General features: G+C 46.2%; 1 protein-coding gene across 4 annotated transcripts in view; it reads left to right on the forward strand.

Moving 5' to 3' along the window:
- The window catches only part of MYH11 (myosin heavy chain 11), a 127,332-nt gene that overhangs the window by 65,772 nt on the left and 36,581 nt on the right, over positions 1-24,979 (forward strand). For all 4 annotated transcript variants that reach the window (XM_086375622.1, XM_086375620.1, XM_086375623.1 and 1 more), the window contains 8 exons: positions 1,968-2,066; positions 5,577-5,720; positions 15,133-15,228; positions 17,376-17,494; positions 18,439-18,591; positions 19,750-19,923; positions 21,059-21,232; positions 22,733-22,847. In XM_086375622.1, the coding sequence (XP_086231748.1) occupies positions 1,968-2,066; positions 5,577-5,720; positions 15,133-15,228; positions 17,376-17,494; positions 18,439-18,591; positions 19,750-19,923; positions 21,059-21,232; positions 22,733-22,847 (1,074 nt within the window). The remainder of the gene's footprint in view (positions 1-1,967; positions 2,067-5,576; positions 5,721-15,132; positions 15,229-17,375; positions 17,495-18,438; positions 18,592-19,749; positions 19,924-21,058; positions 21,233-22,732; positions 22,848-24,979) is intronic.

Below are 24,979 nucleotides of genomic sequence, written 5' to 3' on the forward strand. Positions count from 1 at the left end.
CTTTTCACTTTCCTGCATTGGAGAAGGAAATGGCAACCCACTCCAGTGTTCTTGCCTGGCGAATCCCAGGGATGGGGGAGCCTGGTGGGCTGCTGTCTATGGGGTCACACAGAGTCGGACATGACTGAAGTGACTTAGCAGCAGCAGCAGAGAGGAGAAATTAGTGCCCATGACCTGACATAACAGAGCAGGGAGGACACAGTCTAAACCAGTGGATTTGGGGACACAGAGAAGAAATGATTATTCATTCTTCGGTGGTTAGCATCTTGGCAGATTTTGTCAAATAGAATGGTTCTTATATGCGGGAAATCCACCTGGTATGACAGCCTAGCCTCCTGTGTGGCTCCCACCATCCCCACGTCCCCATGGTCTCCATCCCTCCCCCAACAGCAGAACGGCTCTCCTTAGATTAATCAGTGGGCGTGTTTACAACATCCTGAGGCTCAGTTGCTAGTGAGCTGAGTCAAGGTCACTCAGCCAGCCAGAGCTGGCACCCGGCTCTCTGAAGCCCAGACCCTCGGCTGAGGTAGTTTCGGCCACTGCAAACACTTGGCTTCGCTGCTTCCTAACTGTGTCCTCCTGGGAAATGAAATGAGCCTTCCGCGAGCTTCCCTGGGCCTCGGTTTCCCCTAGATTGAAAATGCCAGCAATATTCACTCTTAGTTCCTAGGATAGTTTGTGAGGTTTAAATGAGACAATGGAAAAATGGTACAGATGAACCAGGGCAGGAATAGAGATGCAGACATAAAGAATGGACATGTGGACACAGTCGGGGAGAGAGAGGGTGGGACGAAGTGGGAGACTGGGATTGATGTATACACACACACACCACGTGTGAAATAGGTAGCTAATGGGAACCTGCTGTAAAGCACAGGGAGCTCAGCTCCATGCCCTGTGAAGAACCAAGGTGGGTGGGAGGTAGATCCAAGAGAGAAGGGATGTATGTATACTTATCGCTGATTCATGGGGTTGCAAAGAATCGGACACGACTGAGCAACTGAACTGAACTGAACTGAACTGATAGCTGATTCACTTCGTTGTATAGCAGAAACTAACTCCATATTGTAAAGCAATTGTATTCCAAGAAAGAAAAGCAAACGAGAAAATGCATGTCAACATTTAGCACAGGGATTAACAGACCATAGAGAGTGTAATTATTTTTACTCTGTAATATCTAAAGACAGTTCGCTCTACAGAGAAGTTGGTGATGGTTGTTGGGGAAACGTCTCATTTCATGCCACTCCCAGAAGTCTTTCATCCTGGAGTCTCTTGACTCCTGTCTTTTTATACTTTTTTAACCCGCTTTGTTCCCCTCACTTCTCTCTGGCACTGGGGCCAGCCAGCAGCACCTAGCAGTCTCATTTTGAATTATGAGCCAGAACTGGAAGGTCAGCTCATGTGGACCGATGGCTTGATCTGCTTCAGCAATCAGAGTTCTCAAAACTCTCCAGGGAGCTTCTCCCGGATTCTGGAGATTTCCCCTCCAGCAGTTGATGTGCCAGAGCTTGGGGAGGAAGGTCATCTCCCTGCAAGAGAAGCACATGTGGTAACCCTGGAATTAATTCTGTGTTGTTGTTGATCAGTAGCTCAGTCATATCCAACTCTTTGTGACCCTCTAGACTGTAGCACTCCAGGCTCCCCTGTCCTTCACTATCTCCTGGAGCTTGCTCAAACTCATGTCCATTGAATTAGATGGTGGTGCCATCTAACCATCTCATGCTCTGTTGCCCCCTTCTTCTCCTGCCCTCAATCTTTCCCAATAACAGGGTATTTTCCAATGAATCAACTCTTCACAGCAGGTGGCCAAAGTATGGGAGCTCCAGCTTCAGCACCTGTCCTTCCAATGAATATTCAGGGTTTTTCCTTTCCTTTGAGATTGACTGGTTTGATTTCCTTGCTGTCCAAGGGACTCTCAAGAGTCTTCTCCAGCACAGCATTTCTAGAATTCTTAACTCCTCCCAAACCAGATCTGCTGGAAAAGTCACGTGCGATTCGCCAAGCCAGAGACGAGAGGACCTTCCACATCTTTTACTATCTGATTGCTGGAGCCAAGGAGAAGATGCGAAGTAAGTGATGAGCAAGGACATGTGCTGGGAGACCTCAGCCCTCCCTTCCGTCATTTTCCAGGATTAATTGATAGCTATTAAAACAGAGTCTGAGATCCCGCCAGGGAAAGAGTTACACATCTCTGGGCAGCATCTCCTCATCTCCTTGGAGTGAATGAATGTGGCTTCTGTCAGTCATGTGCATTTACTGAGCATCTACTATGTGGCATAGCAGATGTGTTTCAGTTAGGCATTAAATATTTAAGTAATAATTAGACTGGGTGACATCAAGTCCAAATAGACGCAATCTGTGTCTTCTAGGAGGGGAGAAAGACAATTGCCAGGTACTTGCCTGGTGGCGCAGTGGATAAGAATCTGCCTGCCAGCAGGGGGCACAGGTTCGTCCCCTCATCTGGGAAGATCCCCTGTGTCGTGGAGCAACTAAACCAGTGCTCCACAAGAGAAGCCACCACAAAGAGAAGCTGGAGCGTTACAACAAAGAGTAGCCCCCGCTCCCGCAACTGGAGAAAGCCCACACACAGCAGCAAAGACCCAGTACAGCCAAAAGTAAATTAAGTAAATAATTTTTAAGAGATAGTTGCCATATTTGCAAGTTTATAAAACTTGCAGGTATTTGAGATGCATTCTGATTTCATAAGGAATTTTGTAGTGGCTCCAAGCGCTTTTCGTTATACCTGTTTTGAAAGTAACTTTGAAGTGGTCTTTTCGTAGGGCGGGGTCAACTATATTTTTCTATAACGAGCCAGATAGTAAATCTCTTAGGCTCTGTAGGCCACATGGTTTTTGTCACAGCCACTGAGCTCTGCCTTTGTAAGTGCAGAAGCAGCCATAGGCAATGCTAAACCAGTGGGCATAGCTGTATTATGGTAGAATTTTACTTACAAAAATAGGAATACGCACTGTGCTGTAGTTTGCTGCTCTCTGTTGTAGGAAAAACATTTTTCACATAGAAACACTATACTGTATGCCAGACTCCAGTAGGAAATTATATAATATGTTCTAGGCATGCAGAAGAATTAATCTTTACTAACTCTGAAAAAAGGAATATACCTGTCATATAGGTACATAGTATGCTCTACATTATAGTAATAAGTTTAAATCCTAAATTTTAGGAGAACAGTACAAGTTTTGCTTCCCATCATTTTTGTGACCTGGGGTTAGTTATTTTGCTAGGAAAATTACCAGAAGTATGCCTGGACTGGTACCTTTGCTGTGATGAGGTGTATTGTAACGTTCCACCACTAGAGGGAGCAGCGTTCATGATTTGATCTTGATACTTGGCATCTGGGGAAATTTTGGATAAAAGTGGGGAGTGGAATGGATGTTACACAGTGGCAAATAGGTAAACTATCTGCTACAGCACAGATGCTGTGGGGTGGCCCAGAGAGAAATGTTTATATTTTTCTTCCATCTCTGTGCCACCAAAGTCAACAGTCTGGTTGTTTGGAAACGGGTTCAAGTTTTGTGCTCTGCCTCCAGTCTTCCAGAAATCGAGCAGGGATAAGGCTAACTAAAATTCCTAGGAACCACTTGTATACTTGATGATAGGTTTGGGAAGAGGTTAGGGTTTTAGAGAGAACTGAATATTTTTAAAGATATCCTCAGTCTGGATAATGAAATCTTGGCGAAGACTCAGATCCTTGTGACTTTAATCAAGCATTTCAGTTAATCCAAAGACTTGAGTTAACTGGCATCTTGGGTCAATTTAACCTCGACTTTATCAAGTAGCTTCCAAGTGACTTGACCCATGAAAGCCCTTCGCTTAAAAAGTAAAACATCTTGCTGAATTCCCTCCAAAAGTATAATCAAATCCAGCCTAATTAACGATTGATCTGAAAGAGGACACTTGATATATTGGAGTTTGTCATAAATGCAAATGGTGTAAGAAAAAAGAATAAATTATAAATTTGAGGGAGAAAGGGATGAATAACAACAAAGAAATGTAACTACAGAATACAGCTTTATAGAGAACAATATTTAATAAGTGTCATAAACAGAGAGTTGGCAAATGTTTTTACTAAAGGGCCAAATAGTCCATATAGGTTTTGAGAATCGCATGGTTTTTATTGCAGCTACTCAACTCTGGATGCCATTGTAGCATGAAAGCAGCCATAGACAATAGACAAGGAAATGGGGGTGCCTGTGTTTCAATAAAACTTTATTTATAAAGACAACCAGCAGACCAGATATGCCAACCCCTGATATAAGCCTTATCTATTATTACAGGGGCTTCCTAGTGGCAGTAGTGGTAAAGAACTCACCTGCCCATGCAGGAAACATAAGAGACATGGGTTCAATCCCTGGGTCAGGAAGATCCCCTGGAGCAGGAAATAGCAACCCACTCCAGTATTCTTTGATGGAGAAGCCCATGGACAGAGAAGCTTGGAGGGCTACAGTCCATGGGGTTGCAAAGAGCTGGACATGACTGAAGTAACCTAGCATGCATTGATTGCTAGAAATAGTTTGAGAAGAGAGAGGATGTAAGAGCACTAAATCTTTTTCTATCATAGCAGGAAGTGAATGGGCAGTATCTAACCCATATCCAGAAGTAGTCATTAATATGATATATCAGTATAATATATAGTAAGCCTATTATATAGAGAAATAGCGATAACTACCAGGAAAAAAACAGTTAAAAGAGATAAAAAGCACTTTCTGTAGGTAACTACTATAGGTAGGAGTTGGATAAAGGATGGGACAAGCAATGGTGTTTTTATTATAAACCTTTTGATAGTAATTGATTTTTTTTCTCATAAAGTATTTGTTAAGTTTAACATGTTTTATAAGGATAGGACAGAATCAACTATTACAACATACGTAGAACAAAAATCACAGTGCTAACTAGATATCCAAAAAGATATGGTAAAATCATATATGGCTAGAGAATTATTTGATTATTAGATTATTAGAGAAGGAAAACTGGGGTGATTCAGGAACAAATGCTGATGAAGGTTACAAAACAAGGGTGCCTTTCTCCTTCCTTGGGATGCTCGTGAAGTTCCTGTCAAATTCTTTTCTACCAGTGATGACGAGAAGCTGCAAGTTGCATTTCTCAGGCTGTTAGTACCAGCTTCATATCTGTAGCTCAGCCACTGATATTTAAAATCTGTGTGCATGCTTAATTTTGATAAAAGTTTAATAAATGGATGGATAAAGATTAATCTAACTTTTCAGACAGCTTTGTTCCTAAAGGCAAGATGCCTTTGCGAGACTGAGCTAAAGATATCCCTTCCTCTGAGTAGATGCCACCGTCCTGGCTAAGGAAGTGGGGCCAAGGCTGGATTTCAGTTGCGAGGCACCCTGGGGTAGTGCACGAGCTTCACCACTGTATGAGGCGGGTGGTGGCTAGTGATCACTTCTATGCAGTGAAACAGAGGGAAGCTTTGAACTGTCCAAGTCTCGGGAAGGGGAAAGAAATTATGATGGACCAGACCCTTTATCAGGTCCCTGTCTCCTGTTCAAAGTGGAAGTGTCTTTCCTGACCGCTGCCCCATCTTCCTCTCCTTCTAGATGACTTGCTTTTGGAAGGCTTCAACAACTACACATTCCTCTCCAATGGCTTTGTGCCCATCCCTGCTGCCCAGGATGATGAGATGTTCAATGAAACCGTGGAGGCCATGGCCATCATGGGGTTCACTGAGGAGGAGCAGCTGTGTAAGTCTTTTCACCTTGGGGAGGGTGCTGGTCAGGAGACCCACTCTGGGTTCCTGTTCTGGGTACTGACCCCAAAAATGCTTTATCAAACGTCCAGGCTCTTGTTCAACTTGTCCAAAAGAATTTGGGCGAAAAACATGAGGTACTAAGGAAAAAAAGAAATACACACACACACACACACACACATTGAGGCTGAGGAGCAGAGGGAGCAGCGAAGCAGTTTATTTAGGGCAGAGTCGAAAGTTACACACTCAACACAGAGTGTAGATGCCTTGCAAATGAGGGGTGCCCTGCAGGGTTTTTTTTTGATCCCCCTTTTATTTTTAGCCCTTTAAATAGGTGGGTCTTGTTGATTAAGGGTGGAATATTCATTGAGGGGAAGGTTGAAGTGTGGCCTGGATTGCATCCATAGCATCAGTCCCTGGTCTTGAGCACTTGTCTCTGAAGCCACTTTACATGACTTTAAGAGCTGTATTCCCTTAAGTTTCCCTTTACTAGTCAGGCTCCACACATGGAGGGTCAGATAGGGTCACTGGCAACCCCTGCACTTCACTGCATTTCCTCCTCGGTTTTCTTGGTCAGAGCTTCTTGCTCATAATCACAAAGTTTCTGTGCTAATGCCATTCCTCCATGAATCATGGCCTGATTAAGTGCAAAACAGGGAGGTCGCTTTGCCTTCCACCTGATGTCTGTGTATGAGGAGACCATCCTCGGGCCCAGCCCTGCCTTTCCGGCCTCAGTACCACTGGAATAAGTTAGGGACTTTTCTTTGGTCGGGACAGATTTCTGCTCTCTGAATTCCCCACTCAAAAAAAAAAAAAAAAAAAAGGAATAGAAGGAAAATTAGTATTACTTTAGGTGGCTTTTTGCTGTCTTAGAAAAGTGGCTATGTTAGGCCTCTTTTGGCCACAACTGACCAAATTGGCTTAAGCAAAAAGTAAAATGATTCATTCATGTAGCTGGAAAATTCAGGGATACTGGCTTCATGAACAGCAAATTCTTGGGACTCTAAGAATGTCTTTGGAACTTGGTATCTCAGTAACCTTGTCTTTAAGTAGGTGATAGTTTCTGGGCAACAAAATGGCTGTTGCAGCTCCAGCCCTTACATCCATTGGGTTTATGTCCAGCAGAAATGAGCAGAGTGGATTCCTTGCCTGAGTCCCTTAATGAAGTCTCATTGCCTAGGTTGACATGCATAATCCTGAACTATTCACAATGAGCCAGGGTTGTAGAAAGTTCTATTACATCTCTTTGTTATGGTCTCTATTCCATTCTTGAAGCTGGAGGTAGAGAGGTTATTGGCCTTATCAAAAATAGGTAGGTGGAGGGGAGGGGAAGTAATTGCGGCAGTGGGTGTACTTGGGTTCTTCCTGGAAAGGCAGTTCTGGCGATGGGTCAGTATTGATCAATATCATCATACCAATGACCAAGAAACACATTTGGTTCTCAGACTAGGAAAGCTCATAGAGACATTCCTGGTTTCCATACTGTGCGAGAAACACGTTTCCTTCTGAATTAGATATGCCTTAATATTTAAGATTAATCTCTTTGGGAAACACCAGGACAAGATTGTGGAAATTTTCCCTTTCTTGCCATGTTCGCACCCTCTTTGAAGCCCCAGAACGAGGGCTACAGTTGCCAAAATGCAGGGCAACTGCATTTTGCAGGACGGGCAGCTTCTCCAGAGATAACTTGGGGCTGAAAACAAGAAGATTCCATGAGTCAGATAACAGATGGTGGGCCTTTGTGGCTTTTGGCTGGGATCCCACTTCAGAATCCAGTGCTTACAGCATCCCTTCCTGAATGACATCGGCTCTCCAAGAATGATTCATTTTATTTGGAACATGAGTTCATTTTACTTCTAATCTTTGCTTTTAGAAAAATGCAGCTGTTGACTAAGTACTTGCTTTGGGCCAGGTATTTGGTAAACTTCCCTTTTTAAAAAACGTACCAAAAATATACCAGAATGTTCAGTTTTATGTACATAATAAAAAACTGCAACAAACTAAAATATTAATTGATAGAAGATTTATTCAGTTATTGTTTGACCTTATGAAAGAAAACAATGAGTCCTTTCAGACATTACCTTATGTGGAAGTGCTTCTAATATATTTAAAGTGAAGACATCAAAGTGCTTTATGCACATTATTTAATGTTGCAACAACCCTAGGAGACGACTGTTGTTACTGCAGTTTGCAAATGAAGAAACTGAGGCACAGAGAAGCAAAGATACACACAGAAGAGACACACAGCAAGTCACCGATGGGGCCGGGACTCAGTCTTGGGTCTCATGGAATCCCAAACCCCACTTTATGATGTGTTGTGCTCTGTTTTTGTATGTGGGAAGGTGGGTTTTGTTCTATAAATTTTAAAAAAAGTCTATGTCAGAACCAAGGTATGGAAACCAAGGTTAGAAGGAACCCAGAATGTTCTACAATGTGGAGTCATTTTTTAGATGATAAGTGATGCAGAAACCCACCATGAGGCGGTGGTCCCTTCTCTAGTCCTTTTCTGTCCGTCTGATGACTTTCACAGAGAGGAGCAGTTTGGCATCTACGCGGTCTTCATCCCCTCCCTGGCACTTGTTCATCACCCTTTTAACCTTGGAGAGCAGACCCCAAGTTGAGCACCCTGGGCAGGTCCCAGCCTCTTGCTAGCATTTGATAGTATGATTTATTTTCCATGTATTTATTTTAATCATGGCCATCTATTTATGGCAAGAAAAGCTGATTTTTTCACTTAAGATAAAGTAAATCGTAGGAGAGAGAAGTGAGATTGTAAAGGAAAGTGCTGAGTATCAGAGCACTGGAGAAGGAAATGGCAGCCCACTCCAGTATTCTTATCTGGAGAATTCCATGGACAGAGGAGCCTGGCGGGCTACAGTCCATGGGGTCACAAAAGCCTGGGACACGACAGCACCTGAGCACACAGGCAGACAACCTGCCTAGTCACGTGAAAGCAAATAAATAAATAATAGAGCAGTGGTATGTCTGCAGCATGCTGTGTGCACACTAAGTCACCTCAGTCCCGTGTGGCTCTGGAGACCCCATGCACTGTAGCCCGCCAGGCTCCTCTGTCCATGGGATTCTCCAGGCAAGAATACTAGAGTGGGTTGCCATTTCCTTCTCCAGGGAATCTTCCCGACCCAGGGATCGAACCCACGTCTCGTACATCTCCTACAATGGGACTGTGGAAATCTACCCTCTGCATAAAAATATTCAGCCAGTAATGATACAGATGAAACCTGAAGCGGCATCAACGGTGAATGACTGACACCTGGAAACAGATCTAGACAGTCTCTGGGAGGATCTCTGGGCGGGGGCGCTGGAGTTAGCTGCTGGGAGCTCATGTCCTGGCTGGGTTATTAGCAGCTGTGTGAACTCCCAGCATCTAACTCCAGAGCCCCTGCCCCCGGATCCTCCCAGAGACTGTCTAGATCCATTTCCAGTGTCAGTCATTTACAATTGATGCCACTTCAAGTTTCATCTGTATCATCACTGGTTGAATATTTTTACTCAAAGGGTAGATCTCCACAGTCCTGATGTAGGAGCCGTACGTCTCCACCTGCCTGCATTGGCAGGCGGGTTCTTTACCGCTAGTGCCACCTGGGAAGCCCTGGTATGCCTATAGAGCAAGCATTAAGATGAGAGTGAAGGCTTCCCTGGTGGGCCAGGGGCTAAGACTCCATGCTCCCAGTGCCGGGGGCCAGGGTTCGATCCCTGGTCCAGGAACTAAAGCCACATGCGGCAACTAAGAGTTTGCTTACCACAACTAAAGATCCCGCACGCTGCAGCAAAGATTGAAGACCCTGTGTGCCACAGCTCAGACCCGGACAGCCAAAATAAATAATAAAAAATATATAGATATAATTTAAAATTTAAAAAGGAAAAGATGAGGGTGTTCAGGGCCTTCTCTGGTGGTTCAGTGGCTAAGACTCCACACTCTCAATGCAGGGGGATGGAGTTTGATCCCCCGTCAAGGAACTAGTTCCCACATGCCGCAGCTAAGAGTTTGCATGCTGGTTCTGCACGCCTCAGCTAAAGATCCTTCATGCCATAACTAAAAAAAAAATCCAGCATGCTGAAATGAAGATTGAAGATCCCGCATTCTGCAACTAAGACCCAGTACAGCCAAATAAGTAAATGAATTAAAATAAAGAAATGTTTTTTAAAAAGATGAGAGTGGGGCATGGACTTAGGCCATTGTGTATACCAACCCTGATTATAAATCTAGGGCTGCTCCCAACTCTCCCCAGAAAGGTCAAAGGAAAATGGCGAGCTGAGCCCTGGAGCTGTATGAGGGCCCAGGTGACCAGTCTCCTCTGGCTCCTGGACCTTAGCAAGAGAGAAGTACTTGCCCAGGTTGCACAGAGAGCTAGCAGCAGTGTAAGACCATCGTAATCATGATGACATCACAGCAACTGCTGTTTATTGAGCACTGTCTGGGTTTAGGTGCTGTGTGCTGTGCTGTGGCAGTCGCTCAGTCGTGTCCAACTCTTTGCAATCCCAAGGACTGTAGCCCGCCAGGCTCCTCTGTCCATGGGGATTCTCCAGGCAAAATACTGGAGTGGGTTGCCATGCCCTCGTCCAGGGGATCTTCCCAACCCAGGGACTGAATCCAAGTCTCCCGCATTGCAGGCCAATTCTTTACCAGCTGAGCTACCAGGGAAGCCCCTGGGTTTAGGTACTATGCATTTAACCCTCATGACAGCCCTATGAAGTAGGTGTTCTTATGGGCCTTCAGATGGCAAAGTGGGGGCCCAGAGAGACTAATACCTGACTCCAAGTCACACAGCTGCTAATAACACAGCCAGGGTGTGAACTCCCAGCAGCTAACTCCAGCGTTTCTGCCCTCAGATCCTCCCTGAGGCTATCTAGGTCCATTTTCAGATGTCAGTCATTCACAGTCGATGCCACTTCTGGGTTCCACCTATATCATCACTGACTGAATATTTTTATACAGAGAGTAGATTTCCACGGTTCCATCCACTCTGGACTTTGTCCTAAACAACAATTTCTGTAAAATCACTAAGTGTATGTCCTGGTTATACTATTTCAAATAAATTAGTAGAAGTCCCTAACTATTGAAATGTTTTAAAAGTTTCCTGCGTGCTAAGTTGCTTCAGTCACGTCTGACTCTTTGCAACTCCATGGACTGTAGCCCGCCAGGCTCCTTGGTCCATGGGATTTCCCAGGCAAGGATACTGGAGTAGGTTGCCATTTCCTACTCCAAGGGATCTTCCCAACCCAGGGATCGAACCCGTGTCTCTTAACATCTCCTGCTTTGGTGGGTGGGTCACTCTCTGTACTTACTGTGTACAGGTGGTGCATCTGTTACATGTTGAGAAACCTGCTTCCTGCTTCTCAGTAGTAAGGGTGGCATATTAGTCTCCTGTCGTTGTTGTAACAAGTGACCCCCTGCTTGGTGGCTTAAAACAGAAGGAATTTATTCTCTCATGGTTCTAGAGGCCAGGAGTCTGAAACCAAGGTGTGGCCAGGGGTGGTTCCTTCCAGGGATTCTGAGGGAGAATCCATCCCAGGTCAGTCATCTGTCTTCTGTGGCTGCCAGCAGTCCTTGGCTTGTAGACGCATCACCCCAATCTGCCTTCTTCATGCTTCTTCTGCTCTGTGTGACTTCTCTCTTTTATCAGCTCACTTGTGGTTGGAATTAGGACCAGTTTTAGTGTTAGTCTCTCAGTCATTTCCAACTCTTTGTGGCCCCATGGACTATAACCTTCCAGGCTCCTCTGTCCGTGGGATTTCCCAGGCGAGAATACTGGAGTGGGTTGCCATCCCCTTCTCCAGGGATTGGACTCAGGCCTCCTGCATTTAAGGCCCACCAGTTTAATCTAGGGACTTCTCAGGCGGTGCTGATGGTAAAGAATCCAGCTGCCAATGCAGGAGACACAGGAGATTCGAGTTTGATCCCTGGGTTTTTTCCAGGGACAATCCCCTGGAGGCAGAAATGGCAACCCACTCCAGAATTCTTGCCTGGAGACTCCCATGGACAGAAGAGCCTGATGGGCTACAGTCCATGGGGTTGCAGAGAGTGGGACATGACTGAGCATGTGCACACATGCACGTGCACACACACACACACAGTTTAATCTAAGGTGATTGATTTCATTTAATTGCCTCTGCAGGGATCTTTTTTCAAATAAGGTCACATTTGCAGGTTCTGGGTGGTCACTTCTTTGATGGCCACCAGTCAACTGCTGTTTAGTACCCACTGGGCCAGGCCTATGGCTTGCAGCATCTCTCCTGATATAAATTTCATGAAGCAGGTACTTCTGTTACTCTGTCCATTTGGCAGATGGGGAAACTGAGGCTCTGCAAGATGAAGCTAGGATTTGAACTCAGGACACCCTAACACTAGAGTGCATGCTTTCAACCACTGCCCTGGACCCCAGCCTCGCCACCCGTACCATCTGGGCAGCCCTGCCCACTTTGCTGCTTTGTTGCCCACCAGCTCTTTTGACCTGGGAGTGGTGACTGCTCTTCTGTCATTTCTGACTGTGTTATCTACACAAGGAAGTGCAAACTGGCAGCACCGGAGCCCACAGAAGAGACTGACCTCCACGTTAGAGTTGTTAATTATATTATTTTTTATTATTTATTTTTAAATTTATTATTCATTTACTTGGCTGTGCTGGGTCCTAGTTGCAACACGTAGGCTCTTGGTCACAGCATGCCAGCTCTCTAGTGGTGGTGCACAGGCTTAGTTGCCCCTGTCATGTTGGATCTTAGCTCCCCAACCAGGGATCGCACCCACGTCCTTCGCACTGCGAGGTGGATTCTTAACCTATGAACCACTAGGGAAGTCTCCAAGTTGTTAATTTTAAACTTGGGTAGATTTCACATGAAAATCTGGGTTTCCCCATCATCTTTGGAAAAAGCAGAGGTCTGGCAGCTCTGGGTTTGCCTCCCTTGTGGCCATGATTGGAGTCGCGGGTGTCGCCTTTCATACAGGGTCCCCATGAGTCCCTGCAGTCCCCATCGATCTGCTTTTCTCATGTAGACCAGGGGTTCTCAACCAGGGTTGGGGGGGGTGGCCCCCAGCGGACAATTGGCAACGTCTGGATACATTTTTGGTTGTCGTAACTTGGGAAAGGGTAGCACTACTGATGGAGTCTGAGATGGCTAGATAGCGTTACCGACTCAATGGACAGGAATTTGAGCAAAGTCTGGGAGATAGTGAAGGACCGAGAAGCCTGTCACGCTGCAGTCCGTGGGGTCGCAGAGTCGGACATGATTTAGCGACTGCACACACAGACAGCAATACTGACATCTAGTGGTTAGACAGCAAGGATGCAGCTAAACACCCCCACAATCAACTATCTGGGCCAAAAATTCACTAGTGCCTGGGCTGAGAAATCCTGAGTTTCACTACTTATAATGCAGGCATTTCAGCAATCCCTCATTTAGACTTTCATTTTAAGAACTGTGAGTATTGCACCTGACGGTTTATAGAGCCCCTTCATAGATGTTATTAAAGAAACTGCCTCAGCTGTTTCCTTTTGACAGAAACTTTGTTCACTTGAGAGGAAAGTTTCTCCAGTGGTAAGTGGGAGCATATAGGTGGGTGGTCTAGGCCTTTCTCCTCCTGAGCTGGGCCAGGGTCCCTAACGTGTGAGAACAGTTGTAGTAAAGCTTTATCGTGACCCCATGGACTATAGAGTCCATGGAATTCTCCAGGTCAGAATACTGGGGTGGATAGCTGTTCCTTTCTCCAGGGGATCCTCCCAACCCAAGGATGGAACCCAGGTCTCCCGCATGGCGGGTGGATTCTTTACCAGCTGAGCCACAAAGGAAGTCCAAGAATAATGGAGTGGGTAGCCCATCCCTTCTCCAGCGGATCTTCCCAAGCCAGGAATCAAACCAGGGTCTCCCACATTGCAGGCGATTCTTTACCAACTGAGCTATCAGGGAAGCCCAAAAGGTCCCAAAAGGTTCCAAAAAATCCCCCCAAAAAAGATTGTCATCCCTAATTTGGCCTGAGGAATCAGAGTAGGCTGGAATCTCTATGTTTTGTTCTTGAAACAGTGATTTCTTCTTGGAAATCCTGGGTGACCTGCACCTCAGGTAATCTAAAGCCAAGTATTTGCATTGATCAGTCCTCCATCCATCCATCCATCTATCCATCTCTTCATCGTCCATCCATCCATCTCTCCATCCTCTGTCTATCTATATTGATCAATCCACTAATTGATCATCCATCTATTATCTAACCATACACTGATCCATCCATCATCCATCTTCCTTCCTTCCGTCCATCCATCACTTCATTTTCCATCCATCCATCTACCCTCCCTCCCCCATATGTGTCTGGACCCTGGAGAAGGTTAGGGGAATATAAAGAAGATCGGACAGCCCCCTGCGCTCCAGGAACTCGTGGTCTTGGGAGGATTTCAGGCTCAGAAACCATTTTGACAGCGGCATGGACTGAGTCTGGCGTCAGAAGGGTTCCCAGGGTCTGGCAACACACTGTTTTCTCTGGAGATGCCTCAACAACCAGTGGAAAAGACTCCCCTTTCTTCATCCCAACATGAACGTTCACACACCCAGCCAGAGCATGCTCAGAAGCACAGGGTTCTGTTTTCTCTTTAGATATAGTTTATTGATGTAAAATTTACATTTAGAAGGTTGTGTGTAAGTGTATATAGTTGATGAATTTTTACACACCGAACACACTTGCGTAACTGGTGCCTATTTTAACTAAGAGAACACAAACACCACCAGCCCCCATGAAACTCCTCATGCCTCTTCTCGTAGCTTCCCCAGCCAAGGATAACCACCGTCCTGACTTCCAGCAGCATAGATGTGCCTGTTAAATGGATTTATGTGATATGTTCTTGTTTGCATCTGGAGGCCTTCCTTCAGCATTCATGTTTGTGAGATACAGCAGGATTTTTTGTTTGTTTGTAATTGTTAATCATTCAATCTCCTTGATGTATCGAAGGGCCAGATAGTAAATATTTCAGCCTTACCAGGCAGGCCATACGATTTCCATGGCAACTGTTGAAATCTGCCATTTAGCGTGCAAACAGCTATAGACAGCATGTAAGTGAATGAGTTTGGCTGGGTTCCAATAAAACTTTATTTTCAAGGGCAGGTAATGAGCTGGATTTGGTCCTCAAGCTATAGATTTCCATGCCCTCCTGCACATAATTCCATTGTAGTGCAAGCTTTTTAGCAACAATCCAAAAATATTCTGTTCTCTCCTCTTAGCACAATTGGGTTGTTTGGCTTTTTCCAGTTAGACACAAGTTAGTGACTGAACAAGACTAGACAAAGGCTCAGAACGGAGTCTCTCGGGGAAAGCTGTAGGCCGGCTCTGGGTCCTCGGTGACTTACAGACTCTGGATCTTGATGTTGGCATTTCTGTCTCATCTGGTCTTCTCTCCTCACTCCAGCCATATTGAGGGTGGTGTCATCTGTCCTGCAACTCGGAAATATTGTCTTCAAGAAGGAAAGAAACACAGACCAGGCTTCCATGCCGGATAACACAGGTGCCTGCTGCTTTTTTTGTGATAACTGATGACTTTGGTGACGGGAGGAAAGATCACATTGTCTTGGTTATTTTTCTGGCTGAGGATATCTGGGGTGTTAATAAGAACTAGACTGGGTTGCTATCGCTTGATCCTTTTTTCAAACTTTTCACTGCTGAAGATCCTACGTGGAAAATTCTCCAGTCAGAGTGTTGGGGGGAAAAAACTAGGTTTTGGATGAGATAGGACCCTTAGGGAGTACCTCTTCTAAAACCCCACACTCATTTATTTTGTTAAACGAGTATTTTTGAACACCTGCTAAATGCCGGGCAGTGGGATACAGTGAGAAATGAGAAGGAACCGCCCCATTCTTTTTTTTTTTTTTAATTATTATTATTTTTTTTTTTACTTTACAATATTGTATTGGTTTTGCCAAATATCAATGTGAATCCACCACAGGTATACATGCGTTCCCCATCCTGAACCCTCCTCCCTCCTCCCTCCCCGTACCATCCCTCTGGGTCGTCCCAGTGCACCAGCCCCAAGCATCCAGTATCATGCATCGAACCTGGACTGGCAACTCATTTCATATATGATATTATGCATGTTTCAATGCCATTCTCCCAAATCACCACCCCATTTCTTATGCCGTGTATGGTCTTGTTGGGGATACAGACCTCATGTTTCCCTGAAGTGGGGTTGTCAGATAAAACACAGGATGCCCAGTGGAATTTGAATTTCAGATAAACACTTCTGATTGTAAGTATGTCCTAGGCAATACTGGGGACATAATTATACTAAAAATTCTTCATTGCTTATCCGAAATTCAAGTTTCACTGGGTGTCCTGTATGTTTTTCCTAAATCTGACAGCCCTACCTGCAAATAAACAGTGTTTTGTGTTTCAAAAAGATGGCTGGATACCACCATGCTTGTTGGCGGCTGATCCAGAAGGATGACTCAGGTTCCCAGCTTGCTCACCTGTGGCCTCAACACCCCTGTCTCAATATTGGGCTGCTTTTCCAAGCTCCCTTTTGAACTGCCAGTTGTTTCTTATGTCTTACACTCCCCAAAATGGCAAGTTAAAGAAAATCTCATTCTGAGGAGAGACCCTCAGGGAAACAGAAATGAAAAGAGCACCTTTGCAAAAAGACGGGGGGAAAAATCCTAAAACTACACGATCTATCGTCCACCTCACACCATTCCAGACCATTGTATGTCGCTAGTCCTCACATTTAGGAAGCAGCTAACGTTGGATTTTTTTTTTTTTTTTTTGAGAAAACCTTTTTAAATGCAGAACTACATGAATACGAGAGCCCACATGTCCACCATTCAGAATAGACATTTGTGACTATTTTTGAATACTTCTTTATCTTTAGAATGAAACGAGACACAGTATAGACAAGACTGACGTCTCTCATTCTCCCAGCTGGGTCTCGTTCTTCTCCCTGAACCTCCTGACAAGCACAATTGTACTTTACCAGATACCCTTCTGGTCTTATGTTTATACCCTCACACACATATATCTGAACAATATACAGTGGTGTTTTGTGAGTGTGTTTTTTTATTTACATGGATGATATCACACTATAGACATCATCTTGCAACTTTTTTTCTAGAGAAAAAATACTTACAAAAATACCGTGATATATTTGTTTGTTCCTTTGTGAACAAACATTTAAGTTGTTTCCAATATTTTTCTCTCTGCATATATTGCCACATATATCTTGGGATGGCAGAACAAATGCTTATTGAATTTAACTATATGTCAGGTATATACCTACCTCATTTAATCCCATTGACAATCAAACAACATACCAAATAGCTGACCATTTCTGCAAGCTAGAGTTTGGGAAGTTAAGTAGCATTTCCAAAAAAGCACATGGCTAAGAAGTGGGAAAAGAGCGAGGAGCTGAACCTGGCTCTGGCCCGAAGCCCCCAGTTGGGGCACACCTCCATCCAAGCCCCATCACTGCCTCTTGGTAAGACGCTGGGGGTGAGGCCACTAATGACAACAGCTTATAGGACTCTTTCATGCTGTGGTCACTGTCATGTTCCACATCGAGGAAAAAAAGTGTATCCACAGGTCACAGATATCACATGCAATATGCCTTCTTTTCCAAGCCTTCACTTTTGTGATGCACTTAATATGTTTCTTTCCTCCATCCAGCGGCTCAGAAAGTTTGCCACCTCATGGGAATTAATGTGACAGATTTCACCAGATCCATCTTGACCCCACGTATCAAAGTTGGGCGGGATGTGGTGCAGAAGGCTCAAACCAAAGAACAGGTAAGTGATGCATTTGCCATTTATTCCTGCATTTGTCATTTATTCCTGAAGACTCTTCCATCCATCCACCCTTCCATCCATCCACCCTTCCACCCACCCACCCACCCACCCATCCACCCTTCCACCCATCCATCCACTCATCCATCTATCCACTCATCCATCCATCCACCTACCCATCCATCAACCCACCCATCCATCCACCCTCCCACCCATCCATCCATCCATCCATCCATCCACCCATCCACCCATCCATCTATTCACCCATCCATCCATCCACCCACCTACCCATTCATGCATCTGTTACCTAACCAAACTTGGGTCTGTTAATCAACCATGCAGCAAAGCCAATTTGTGGTGAAGGAAAGTATACCATTTACTGCATGTGCCCAACAAGGACAATCGGTGGCTCATGCTCAAAAGACCTAAACTTCCTGGTGGCTTTCAGGGAAGGACTTTTCCATCCACCCATCCATCCATCCATCCATTTTTTTTATCCCCTGTATATCCAGTACTGGAATAATCAAAGTCCCGTGTCAGGTCCTGAAGGTACAACCCTGGCTGAGCGAGAACATCAGAGGCTCTCACTCCTGACCTCATCTTGATCTCTTAGTTGAAGGTATGAGGGCTGACTTAACCTTTGGAAATGCCTCTGGACCCTTTCTAGAGGCAGGACTGACTGCCTCTAAGTGACCCTGGGGTGGAGCAGGCTCCACTCTGTTCCAGGTCCCTCTGGCAGAAAGTGACTACTTAGCCACATTGCCATTCCTTAGGTCTAACCACTCTGTCCCTTATTGCCAGTTGTAGAGATGGTATACTTTCCTTTTCTTTGTTTATCTTTTAAGGAGTAATTGTAGATAGAGGGAGTATAAAAATCCAGGACCACCAGTTAGGCTCTTGTGAAAATGCACCCATTGGGAGTAACCCTGTCCCCTTACTCCCTGCAGGCAGACTTTGCTGTAGAAGCTTTGGCCAAGGCCACTTATGAGCGCCTTTTCCGCTGGATACTTACCCGAGTGAACAAAGCCCTGGACAAGACCCACCGGCAAGGGGCTTCGTTCCTGGGGATCCTGGACATTGCTGGGTTTGAGATCTTTGAGGTACAACTTGGGAGGATTGCAATAGACATAGTCCGGGTTCTCTGGAAATTAGCTTCCACTTAGAGAAATTCATTATTTTTGGAGAAAGGCAGGCAGCTACTATAGGGTGGGAAGTACTATAGAGTGGGAAGCTGTCTCATGAAGGTTGAATCTTTGAGGGTATTAGAGACAGAAATCCAGTGGGGAATGTACTGGTTTGTAAACTGAGGCCAGAGGTACAGCTGGATCCAACAGGCGGGACATGAACTCCTGCCATCTCCCTCTCTCCGCTATCCTCCACTTTGGCTTCATTCTCAAGCAGGCTCTCCCCTCATGGTGGCAATGTGGCTGCCATCGATCCAGACTGCTTCTTAGTTCCAACCAGTTCCAGTTCTTTCCAGTAGTTCCATCTCACATCTTGGAATTGTCGTTGAATCTTACCTGAGTTGGGTCACATGGTCATCTCAGAGCCAAGCACTGTATTTAGGGTCTTTCAGTACTTCATACCCACTCCAGTGTTCTTGCCTGGAGAATCCCAGGGACAGGGGAGCCTGGTGGGCTGCCGTCTATGGGGTCACAGAGTCGGACACGACTGAAGCGACTTAGCAGCAGCAGCAGCAGTACTTCATAGAGTATAAAATGGCTACTAAATCCCACTCCCATGAGTTGGAGGGAAGTTCTCAGTGAAGGAGAATATGTTGAGATTGACAGATATTCCAAAACATATCTCCCTCTTTGAGCCTCAGTTTCCACATCTGTAATATAGGGATAGTGAGGGACTTCCCTGGCACTCCAGGGGTTAAGACTCTGCACTTCCGCTGCAGGGGCACAGGTTTGATCCCTGGTCAGGGAGCTAAGATCCCATGCCATGGGGTATGGCAAAAAAACATTGAGGTTTTAAAATACCTAACACAGTTATTCTATCTATAAATCATTGTGCCGATGGAGATCAGCATTCTTAAAACCACATGACATGGGAATAAGTAACTCTTACCAGCCCTCATGAGCCCCGGGGAAGCCTTCAGTGGGGCCTGAGCCCTCTCTGGGTGCTGAAATGGCAGGGCAGGCTCGTGGAAAGGGTGTCCGGTATAGGGTCTCTCCAGCACAGAGCTCCTCGGGGCCCCGAGTCCTCTAACGTGGACCATGATGCTCACGGGTCTCCCTGGTGTTGTTGCTCAGGTGAACTCATTCGAGCAGCTGTGTATCAACTACACCAATGAGAAGCTGCAGCAGCTCTTCAACCACACCATGTTCATCCTGGAGCAGGAGGAGTACCAGCGCGAGGGCATCGAGTGGAACTTCATCGACTTCGGGCTGGACCTGCAGCCCTGCATTGAGCTCATCGAGCGGCCGGTGAGGCCCCACATCACGCACGTGCAGCCGGCACGCAGACCCTGTGCTGTCTCCACTCGGGCACAGCTTCCCCAAGTCCTGAAAGGCTGTAAACTGAATCTTCGTGAACTAAATTACCGTGTCCTTTAGCCCACATTTTCCTATCGAAACTGTTGCTTCTTTTTATCCCTCCCCTTTCTTCCCTTCCCCACTGTGCCCGTCCCTCCCCTCCTCTCTCCAGTCATTCATTCCCAAAAGCAAGGATCTTGCTTTTGTTTGCTGACCCATCCCGAACTCCTGGAACCATGCACGTAATAGGTGCACAAGAGATCATTATTGAACGACGATTGATTGACCTACATTATTGAATGACCTACTATATGCTCAGCTGTAAAGAATCCACCTGCCAATGCAGGAGATGCAGGTTTGATCCCTGGGTCAGGAAGATCCCCTGGAGAAGGAAATGGCAGCCAGCTCCAGTATCCTTGCCTGGGAAATCCCATAGACCGAGGAGCCTGGCAGGCTACTGTCCATGGTGTTGCAAAAGAGTTGGACACAACTTAGCTACTAAACAGCTGTATGCTGGGCCCTCTCTTTAGAGTCTGCGATGTAACAGTGAACCAGATGGACGCAGTCCCTGCCCTCCTGGAGGAGCAGACGATGAAACTAGACAAAAAAGAGAAGCAACTGAAACTCCTGATAAGAGCAAAGCTGAGAGTGCTTTAGGGATGCCTGCTTTGGACAGAATAGCCAGGAAAGGCTTCTCTGATCTGAGTCTAAAAAGTAAAGAACATTCCAGCAGAGCAAATAGCATGTGCAGATTTGATGGTGCTCCTGACACCTTAGTTTAAACTGTCTCAGCCATAGGGGAGCACTTTACTCAAAGGAACCCTTAGGTGAATTTATTTGTAAAGGAACACAATTTATGACTAGAAGTGTGAAATCTTTGTGATGTTGTGCATGCTTCCCGGCGCTTGCATCCCTAGTGCTGGTCCATTGGGCACAGAATACTATGAGGATAGATTGAGGGGGTGGAGATGGAGCATGTAAATCCATCTTTATAGGTAAGGAGATATGCTAATGGAGCCTGCGCATGTGTTTGGGTGGCCAGCCTGAGGCTCGGGTGCCCTTGCTATGATCTGCTTGTCTTCCACAGACCAACCCCCCAGGTGTGTTGGCCCTGCTGGACGAGGAGTGCTGGTTCCCCAAAGCCACAGACAAGTCTTTTGTGGAGAAGCTGTGCACGGAGCAGGGCAGCCACCCCAAGTTTCAGAAGCCCAAGCAGCTCAAGGACAAAACTGAATTCTCTATCATCCACTACGCCGGAAAGGTACCAGGCAAATGTCCCAGGGGCCTCTTCATCCCAGGGGACCCAAGCAGGATGTTCCAAGTAAGAGCAGCTTAGGAGTGGCGGGACCCAGAGGCCTCTGGTGTAAGTCAGACCCCAACCAAGCCTTATACATGATTTGTCTAAGCATCAGTAAGGGACAAGATTTAGAGATATAACATATAATGGGCTAATGTATGTATGATACCTGTATATTAAAGATAGAGAATATATATGCTATAAAAGGCTAATATATATGTTGTATATTATAGACATATATGAGATGTATATTAGAGAGGCCACTAATACACTCCAACTATGGTAGCCAGGCTACCCTTGTGGCTCAGCTGGTAAAGAATCTGCCTGCAATGTGGGAGACCTGAGTTCAATCCCTGGGTTGGGAAGATTCCCTGGAGAAGGGAAAGGCTACCCACTCCAATATTCTGGCCCAGAGAATTCCATGGACGGTCCATGGGGTTGCAAAGAGTCGGACAGGACTGAGCAACTTTCACTTTCATGGTAGCCAGGCAGTTCTTTCCTGTATAGATTCTAAACAGGAAGGGCCAGCTGGAATGGGGTGACCAATAAACCAACTTTTGAGTCCAACAGAAATCTCCTTTATCATGGCCTTGGGTTTGCCATTGCCAGCTTGTGCCACTCAGGAAATCTGTCTTCTATTTCTTCTTTCTCCTCCTTCCTCCCCCCTTTCCCCTACGCGTCTCCTCCATCATCATTGTCATCACCATCATCATCATATTATAGTTCTTAATATACAGGACCTTTCCCTATGGCTCCAGAGAGGCCTGGATCATGTAGAAAAGACATAACTCAGTCTGGCTTGCAGACATTTATTGACTCCCTGGTATATCCACTACATCATAGAAACAGACAATACTCCAAACCAGGGGTTGGTGAACTACAGCCCAGGTACCAAACCTGGCCCATGGCCTGTTTTTATAAATAAAGTTCTATTGGCACACAGCCAAGATCACACCTGCCCATCAGTGTAACAACTCATATAATGTAAAACCCCACCAGAACTATTCTATCAGTTCCTTCCATTTCATAGTCAAAATAGTAAGATTAAAAAGAGGTCCCAGATTTAATTTAAAAGCAGATTGTTGTCAAGCCTTTGCTGGAGGAGAGGTGAATGTTGAATGTGAGGGGAGGGTATTCGCCACCAGCAAAGCTCCATACCTTTGGGAAATCTCAGGCATCGTGCTGGGCTCTTAAGGAGGAGGCTGCCAGAGGAAGCATACTAGGAGAAGGCAGGGATAGAGATGAGCCTTTCCCGGTAGGTCATGGCTGAGGCCTACTGTGCGCAGGGCCCTTCAAAGTTCTGATTTGTCAGTTCCTTTATTGGTGTTTGTGGATTCCCATTATGGTAGCCACTCATGTTTCCTCTCTGACTTGAGAAGATCCAGGGCAGTGGGGGAAGAAGTCTGGGGCCCTTAGTTCATAACTAAAGCAGAAGCACCTGACTGGTGGGGTGGTCCTTGACAGGTGGACTACAATGCCAGCGCCTGGCTGACCAAGAACATGGACCCGCTGAATGACAATGTGACTTCCCTCCTCAACGCCTCTTCTGACAAGTTTATGGCCGACCTGTGGAAGGACGGTAAGGCCCTGTTTGCTGGAGCAGGAGGACTGAACTCCCTCCAGCCCTTCCCAGCTGCCCCTATTCCCACACCTGCTCCCAGGAGGGATGGGGCACCAATTCCTGAGCCCCTCAACCCAGTACCTGGACCCTATGGAGAAGGTCCTGAGTCAGGGCTCAGATGCTGATGGAGGAAATGTCTTAGGAGGTATGTTGGGTCAGAGCACCCCCTTGTGGAGTCAGAGAGACTTAACTGCACTCTCATCTCTGCCATGTACCAGCTGTGTGACCTCAGACAAGTCACTTGACTTCCTTAAGCTCCACTGTCCTCTTTGGTGAAAGTGAAAGTCACTTAGTCATTTCAGACTCTTTGTGACCCCATGGACTGTAGCCTGCCAGGCTCCTCTGTCCATGGAGTTCTCCAGGCCATAATATTGGAGTGGGTAGCCATTCCCTTCTCCGGGGGATCTTCCCAACCCAGAGATTGAACCCAGGTCTCCTAAATTGCGGGAGGATTCTTCACCCGCTGAGCCACCAGGGAAGCCCAAGAATACTGAAGTGGGTAGCCTATCCCTTCTCCAGCAGATCTTCCCAACCCAGGAATTGAACTGGGGTCTTCTGCATTGTAGGTGGCTTCTTTACCAGTTGAGTTAATCTCCCATCTTCCCTAAGATTACTGTGAGGGTGAAATCAAATCAGTGGGGCCAAGTTTGAGCATGGATCAAGATCTCTGGAACGCTTGTTAAAGCTCATGATCACTGGACCCCATCACCGGAGGGTCTGATTCAGCAGGTCTGGACGGAGCCTGAAAATTCGTATTTCTAACAAGTTCCTAGGTGGCGCTGATGCTGCTGGTCTGGGGACCACACTTTTTTCCCCTTAAGAACCAGAGAACAGATAATCCAAGTGAAGTCTAACACCTGCTGGGCCCACAGTAGGGACTTGGTACACATTGGCCCTGTGACGACTATTAGGTGGTGGGCTTTGCTGCTTTTGCCCCTGGGTCTCAGCGCTTACAGCAGATTTCACTCGACACAGAACCTGTGGGTCTAGGGCTTACAGGACTAGCTGTCCTTGCTTTAGGGACAGGGGTCAGTTCTGCCGACATTTACTGAGTGCCAAGGCCCTTGGAATGGGGTAACAGCATCTCAACCCAGGTTATATATCACACCTGGGACTCACGATGAACTCTGAAACTCCTTCCTTCAAGGAGCCCACAGTCTTATAGGCGAGGCAGATAAGCAAAGACATTATTCAGTTCAGTTCAGTTCAGTTGCTCAGTTGTGTCCGAGTCTTTGTGACCCCATGAATCGCAGCACGCCAGGCCTCCCTGTCCATCACCAACTCCTGGAGTTCAGTCAGACTCAGTCCATCGAGTCAGTGATGCCATCCAGCCATCTCATCCTCTGTCATCCCCTTCTCCTCCTGCCCCCAATCCCTCCCAGCATCAGAGTCTTTTCCAATGAGTCAACTCTTCGCATGAGGTGGCCAAAGTACTGGAGTTTCAGCTTTAGCATCATTCCTTCCAAAGAAATCCCAGGGCTGATCTCCTTTAGAATGGACTGATTGGATCTCCTTGCAGACATTATTACATGGAGCCTACCCGAGCACATGGAGCAGAAGTGCTGGGTCTAATGTCAGTGGAGTTGACCTCCACACCACCACCAACCAGCTGGATACAGTCAACTGTGTGTGTGTGTGTTAGTCGCTCAGTTGTATCCAACTCTTTGTGACCCCATGGACTGTAGTCCACCAGGCTCCTCTGTCCACGGGATGCTCCAGGCAAGAACACTGGAGTGGGTTGCCATCTCCTCCCCCAAGGGATCCCTGTTTTATCTTTCTAAGCTCACCTTACCACTCAAAGTATTGTAGACTTGCACACTTGATCATTATCTGCCTCCTTCTGTTGGAATAACCATAGAATATGAGCTGGGGTCGAGGGGGTACACAGCGTCTGGATTTTGTTCATGTCTGTATGCCCAGGGCCTGGCACACAGAAGGCTCTCAATAAATATTTGTTGGTAGATGAAGGATTGAAGGCAGGCAGGGAGGTAAGCCCTTTGCAGACCTTATTCAATTATTCCTGCCCTAGGAGGTAGATGCTGTTATTACCTCCACTTCCCTGGTGTCTCAGCTGGTAAAGAATCTGCCTG

This window comes from Bos grunniens, chromosome 25, assembly GCF_055505025.1.
Source record: "Bos grunniens cultivar Pamir isolate PY7600 chromosome 25, Bosgru_T2T1.0, whole genome shotgun sequence".
NCBI lineage: Eukaryota > Metazoa > Chordata > Mammalia > Artiodactyla > Bovidae > Bos > Bos grunniens.